The sequence below is a fragment of the Liolophura sinensis genome, chromosome 6 (assembly GCF_032854445.1).
Source record: "Liolophura sinensis isolate JHLJ2023 chromosome 6, CUHK_Ljap_v2, whole genome shotgun sequence".
Lineage (NCBI taxonomy): Eukaryota > Metazoa > Mollusca > Polyplacophora > Chitonida > Chitonidae > Liolophura > Liolophura sinensis.
The window spans coordinates 4,470,975-4,478,417 of NC_088300.1; the positions used below are offsets into that span (position 1 = coordinate 4,470,975).

The 7,443-nt window shown below is 41.7% G+C and overlaps 1 protein-coding gene across 1 annotated transcript; it reads left to right on the forward strand.

The window, feature by feature from the left end:
- Positions 1 to 3,174: 3,174 nt before the first annotated feature.
- Positions 3,175 to 6,628, forward strand: LOC135468625 (neurogenic differentiation factor 1-like). The gene has a single exon (XM_064746987.1). The coding sequence runs from the start codon at positions 3,452 to 3,454 to the stop codon at positions 4,103 to 4,105; it is 654 nt and encodes a 217-aa protein (XP_064603057.1). The 5' UTR covers positions 3,175 to 3,451; the 3' UTR covers positions 4,106 to 6,628.
- Positions 6,629 to 7,443: the final 815 nt, after the last annotated feature.

A 7,443-nucleotide genomic window follows, 5' to 3' on the forward strand; every position in this document is an offset into this window, starting at 1 on the left:
ACATGTCAGAAGGAATGATCTGATATTGGCCTTTGTGTACCAATGCTGCACTTTAATTCCGGCCAATTTTGTCTTGAGCATTTTATTTATTTATTTATTTTATTTGATTGGTGTTTTACGCCATACTCAAGAATATTTTACTTATACGACGGCTGCCAGTATTATGGTGGGAGAAAAGCGGGCAGAGCCCGGCGGAAACCCACGACCATCCACAGATTACTGGCAGACCTTCCCACGTACGGGAGCATTTTATTAATATTAATATGGGGGCCTCCGTGGCTCAGTTGGTTTGCCCGCTAGCGCTGCGCAATGACCTAGAGGCCTCTCACCAATGCGGTCGCTGTGAGTTCAAGTCCAGCTCATGCTGGCTTCCTCTCCTGCCGTAAGTGGGAAGGTTTTTCCAGCAACCTGCGGATGGCCGTGGGTTTCTCCCGGGCTCTGCCCGGTTTCCTCCCACCATAATGCTGGCCGCCGTCGTATAGTGAAATATTCTTGAGTACGGCGTAAACATCAATCAAATAAATCAATAAATTTTATTAATATTTCACGAACGAGTTTTTCATTAGTGTGTACCTTAACCAACTATTTATGAATTATACCATGCAACCGATAGATGAAAACACTAGATCATTTTAGACATGTTTTAAAGCTGCATGAGTTGACACCAGTGCGTTGCAACCACAGGGATGTTACTTATAAGGTGGCTTATGATATACAGATCTGTGTACATGGACCTTCATTGACCTCATAATAAGACCACAAATCTGTGGGTATAGATGTACACGTGTAAATATAGAGTACAGTTCTCCCAATGTCTTTGATTTCCTCTGTGTATTTACTCGTGGAGCTCCATACATTCTCTCCACACATCAGTGGGAGTTTCACATGCTGGGTTCCGGTATTGCGAAAAAGGGGAGTGTCTACCGAGCTCTTGTGGTGTCTGGGCTTCAATGGACTACGGGGTAGGGTCGCGCTCCTAGGTTCAGCTTCTGGCGTCCCGTCCCTAGAAAAATGGTGTCTGACTGAAATTAGGGAGACGGTGTTAAGTAGATAAATAGACGCATCAACAGGTCCGCACTTTGTAGAATAAATTTCACCCTGAACGCACAGTAATCAATTATGTTCCTTTAAACAGAGACAGGTAACCTTAGAATTATCACACCTTTTACAGGGACTGAGGTCGATAAATGTTCGGTAGAATTGACCGGCAGGTATGGCGTGTTGACAGTAGTGATGTATTAGTCGGCGCTGCTGTACCACCTTCTGCCCGCGACACGTGGAGAACCTGTTCGTTGCTTACCCCGACTGTATCACCGACAAACACCCTGCCCAAGGCTATACAAATATGAAACACTATAGCGTAAACTAGCCGCGGCCGCCGGTTCACAGTAAAATATAACTAACTTACTGTCAACTTCAGACTACTGCCGTGGCGGCATGCTAATAGTATGTTTAGTATGCGCACATGCATATCGGTAATGTGCACTGATACATATGTATATGTAAAAAATAAGAAACAAACAATAGCATGGAACAAGACTTTTCCTGTTTTATTTCGCAATATTTAAAAATTCTTGATTTCTGCCAAATAAAATATATATTTTTTCTTTTCTTCTTGGTGTAGTTAAGAAGAATATCACAACTAGTATTTTTATGTACAACGACAATATTAAATAATTTTTTACGTCATCATAGCTTTCAGGAAATAAAAGCAGTCAGACTTTTCCTCTTGGCCTTGTGATAACAGCGCATTATGTGCCTGGCCTGGTAAGTTTATCACATTGAGTGCTTCGAAACAAATTATGTAAGCATTTTAAAAATATTATTTTATAAACAGGTTAATTTAGTCTTTGCTTCTTTTGTTTTATTTTTGCTACTTTTTTCAAGTTGTTTTTATCGGTTTATCCAGTAATTATTGAGGTAGAAAACTGTTCTGGCTGGTTAAGAGGAGAATAACAAGAAGTATGTAAGCGGTATTTATAAAAATCTTCCCTATACAAAATACGTAAATACTCATGAGCTTGTTTTAGTTTTCACCATGAAAATAAACCAAATGTTTACCATCACATCTTAGTTTTCACCATATCATTAGGTTGAAAATTTATGAGAATACTGTATGTTCATTTCAGGCAGTAAATAAACGCAATGCACATCAAACAATGTTAATTTTCACCGTGGGGATAAACTGAAACTTCAGTGAGTTAAAGCCTGTGTATGTCAGTTTTCGCCGTGTGAATGAACTCAGTGTTTATGAATTTAGGCCTAAGTTAGTTTTCACCGTTGGAATAAATTCAACGTTCTTCAGTATATATCAAGTTAGTTTTCACCATGGAAATAAATTAAATGTTTATTGGTGTGCGTCAGTTTTGCACCTGTGGAAACACCTAATGTCCATCAGTGGTGTTTACTAGTATATTTTTGTGTGATATTTGGGAGAGTGCTTGGGATGTAATACTAACGCAGATAGGTAATTTACGCATGGGAGTACTAGTTTTCTTTTCACCAATTTGTTATTTATTTATTGATTTATTTTATCGGTGTTTTCTGTCGCACTCAAGAATATTTCACTTATACGACAGCGGCCAGCATTATGGTGGGAGGAAACCGGGCATTTCACCAATTAGCTTTAATTACAATTGTGTTTGAGATTATATCTTACCGATGCTGCAGCAGAGATTTAAGCCTGGTATAGACTGGTGAAGAGAGCCCTGTTAAAGTCAGGGGTTAGAGACACCGTATAACCGCTGTGAACTTGTGTCAGCGCCATAGGGAACACAGTATACCACAGGTACTCGGATACAGTCGTGTATTACACACTGAAGCAGGTCTTTGAAATTTAGGATGGTTTTAAAGAAAATCCATCGGGCGTTCCTTATCTCTTAGTTTACTGTCACGTAGTGTTTGGGAGCCCCGCCGAGATCGGCCATAACCCGAAGAAGTGGGCCGGTAGATACAAGGGAGCAACGAACCGTCCCCTCGGTTTGATTGATAGCGTTCAAATTTACTTAGCTTTGTTTACCTCTGGCCTAGGTTGACACCTGGATGCCACGGGGAAGAGACTAGCTGCTTAGTCCACACTCTCTCATTGGATGTCGCTCAATGAACATACCAGCCCACCTCCATAAAAAGGATAGCACAATTTTTCTCTAACATTTTTGCTGGTATATCATTCTCTGTCTGGTGTAGAGTGACCCTCAACGAATCGGGCCTTTTTTACCTATTTACCTGTTGTGATAGTCGACAGACATAGGTTTTAGCTGAGGCCCTTCGGCAATAACTGGCTCGCGTGGCTGGGCCGGGAATATTACGTTGTAACTTGCGTGCTATTTGACAATATCCCGTGTCAGTTAGTCTAAGGGTGAGGTGCGTGTGACGTTCTAGCCAAGTTAAGGACAGCAGGTCTCTTGGACGTCCGCTATGCCATAGCGATAATCTCTGTACCTACGTCACGATGGAAATGGACAGCCTGTTTACAGTTGCAGAGTTCAGCATGGATATTCCGGAGATGAGCCTGGGATCCACGCTTGCCTCGGAAACCTGCTCAAAAGACACCGCGCCCGATGACAATAACAATCAGGCACCCACACCAAGCGTCAGTGATGATCCGACAGCCCAAGACGACAACTTGGACATTTCCACGATCAAAGCTAGATACAAAGTGGAATATAATTTACGGAAAAGCTCTTTGGCGAACCGAGAGGAGACGGAAAAGCGACGAAAGTCTCCCAAGGCACCGAAACCTAAGAGTCGTCCGCCTCCCCTCAGCAAGTATAGGAGACGGGCGGCGAACGCGCGGGAGCGGGGCCGAATGTTGGAGATAAACGATGCCTTTGATGCCTTGGCAGACGCCATTCCTGTATATCAATTCGAAGACAGCAAGGGTAAGCCGACGAAAATCACAACTCTAAGGCTGGCATTGAATTACATCACGGCTCTGAGAGAGACCTTGGGCTATCCATCGGCGACGTCCGAGTCTGACTTCTCCTCGACTGGTGAGGGATGTAACAGCCCGTCAGGTGGTTCCTCTAGCGATTTCTCCTCCGAGGGTCTACGATCCCCGGCCACCAGCAATCTGGACTCCGAGGGAGAAACAGTCGTGCAGTGAGTACAGAGACATTTGTGGAATGTTCAGATTCAAAATGCTGGCTAGGTACTAGCGTTCGCCTGGAAGGTTTAGGATCTGTTTTAAAAAATATAAAATCATCGAGATTGCAATATCTCCTTTGTCTAAGGCTGTGACCTCCAAAACCTGTGATACCATTACTTGATCACAAACAAGACCAGTGCGGGTTCAAACTTAAAACTGGCATGTGCTTTGTTGTTCCGTTTTGTTCACCAAGATGTTCTTCGTTTAGCAAGGCACTGACGCACACATACAGGAGACTAACCCTGTAATAATGAATGATAATAAACTCGTGGAATGAACAGGCGAAACAAGATGGCAAGGAACTCTAAGAATGAGCAGATCATTCATGATGGTACGGAAGTCTTGATAGCCAGACTGTACAAGATGGTAAGGAGCTCTTGGAATGGGCAAGTCTCACGGGATGGTAAGGAACTCCTGGAATGGGCAGATCTCACGGGATGATAAGGAACTTTTGGAATGGGCAGACATCACGGGATTGTGAGGAACTCTTAGAATGTGCAGATCTCACTGGATGGTAATGAACTCATGGAATGTGCAGATCTCACTGGATGGTAATGAACTCATGGAATGTGCAGATCTCACGGGATGGTAATGAACTCATGGAATGTGCAGATCTCACGGGATGGTAATGAACTCATGGAATGTGCAGATCTCACTGGATGGTAATGAACTCATGGAATGTGCAGATCTCACTGGATGGTAATGAACTCATGGAATGTGCAGATCTCACGGGATGGTAATGAACTCATGGAATGTGCAGATCTCACGGGATGGTAATGAACTCATGGAATGTGCAGATCTCACGGGATGGTAATGAACTCATGGAATGTGCAGATCTCACGGGATGGTAATGAATTCATGGAGTGAGCAGATATTACAGAATGGCAGAACAGATCGTGCTGGACGGTAATGAACTCATGAAACGAGGAGATCATACAGGACGCCAAAGAACTCAATAGAAAAGAGACACATTATGGCTTATAGCTAAGCTTGTTTCCATGTGTACCTTACCTTGACAGATTCCACGGATCAGTAACTATAAGGAATGAGCGGCTCATGAATAATAGAGAGTAGAGGCTTAAAGAAAAATGGTGTCCAATTTAACTCTTGAGCGAAAATAGTTAATCGAATTACGTTCAGGTGAGTTAACCAAGCCGCCTGGGCTGGTTGACGATGATTTCTGTGCTACATGCAGTGATAGATGAGATTCACTAGTGTGATGTCAGCATTGAAGGGTGTTACTGAAAATGGTGCCACAATAAACTAATATGCGGAATAAGCAAGATATCCGTGTCTCACTGTCAAGCTGGCATACTGACACCCTCTACATAAAACTGGTCAGTCGTGTTCACAAGGTATCACAGAGTGACACTACGATGATTTACTACGCCTAGTAATGAGCGCTTAGAACTTCTCAGACTGTGACGGAACTGTTAGTTCTGTGCAGAACTATATTTGCTGTCTGACAACTGTGGGTCCTTTTTCAACGATTTGCAGGACTTGTGTTTCTGGACATGCCTTGTGATGTTGATGTGAACAGAAGTGTGTTTTCATTACTGACTGTAAGGCCAAAGCTTTGGACACATTTGTAATACATTGTGTAGCCAACGGTTGGTCAGTATCGGACAAAAATGAATCTTTTCAGTCTTGTGTGTTCGAATTCGAGAAATGTGACTTCATTTCAGTCCTGACTACTACAGACTGTAAGTCAGGTCTGCTTGCGGTAATTCACCAGATTTACCGCAGTTATGGTTTGAGTGAAGCAAGATAACATCTGGAAAATCATGACATGTTATGAGCATGAAGGGATTTAGCCCATGCCTTTGTATGCATGTGCGAACCATGCAAATGTCACACAAAACTATAGTGCTAATTTGGCAAGCTTTGCCAATGTTGAATTCTATGCTGTTTTCACTACTCATTTTTCATTTGACATTCTTTATATTTCCAAATCCATCCTCATCAGTCATAATCATCTTTATTTTTATGACATGCAAAGCGTATAGTGTATCAGGTATTGACTTTTCAGTGACAGAAATTGGAATCGTGTCATTTTAGGATTTACGACTCAGCCTGCTACTTTAACAGTGTTGGTTTAAAATTCATGTTATTGTCTCATTTTATGTTTTATTTCTATTTTATAAGCCATTGATGTTCCCGCCATTGAAAGCGTCAAAATAATTCATTCTTGGGACGATTCTTCTAGAAGATTAAATTTGTTAATATATTGCAAATGATTTGTGTTGTTTAGATAAAAAAGCTTTATTTCACCGTTTGGTCCCATGAATATCCTTTATTCAATCTGACAATGCAAACACATCATGCTAAAATGTCAACGTTGTAGGTTACCAGTGGCTTCAAAAACGTTTCACGTTTAAAAATTTTTAAATCGTATAAATACGAAAGGTCCTACTTGAAATCTTCGTAATATACTTGACTGTAACAAGAACTATCTTCTAATGACATTGACAAGCTTTTCTCTGGACCCATCATTGCTGCATTATAAACGTTGTGAAAGAAAAACATTTTCTTTATAGGTGTGTTGTACGTTCGTGTAAGTTCTCGGCATCAGATGGAAAACTGAGTTTCAACAGTAAAAACAGAGCGAAACTTGTTTGGCTATGGATTAACTAGGTGACCGTGCGGCTGGGATTTGTTTATTTTTTAAAACTATTATCGCCCTTACTTTGTTCTCTTAATTTGACCCGAATCACTGTTGGATTTCAGTGCTCAGATGAACTCAATGTTCATGCGACTGGTCATTCGTGCTGGCAGTTCTCATGAAGACATTTCGACCTCTAACACCTCTTCTCTATTCGATACCGTTTGTTTTTATCTCATGCTTGTCTCTTTTCATTATCACTGAAGCTGTAATAAGTTTCACTATAGGACGGATAACATATAATATCCGTATGTCAATTCTCCTATTCACTAAATGTTAAAACCCCAAGTGTCCGTGTTTGTAAAGGCTGTTTTGTTAGGTGAATACACTAGGGATATGTTTTAAAGCCAGTCAGATGTGCCTGAGACTGTTGCAAGTTCTACAATCATTAGGCACGCATATAGATCGTGGTTACCAGACACGGGTAGGATAGGGTTATTGGGGGTTGCCTCACATAATACAGCGAGTCAACCAGCATAAGGTTGGCTCGGAAGTGAGGCAGGTATTGTGTGTGTAATTGCATGATTACAGTGTAACCCACACCTGCACTACACACAGATGATCACCAGAAAAGGCCATGGAACATATTGTAAATCAACCATTGTGCTACCGTCTCCAGAAATTCAAGCCACGG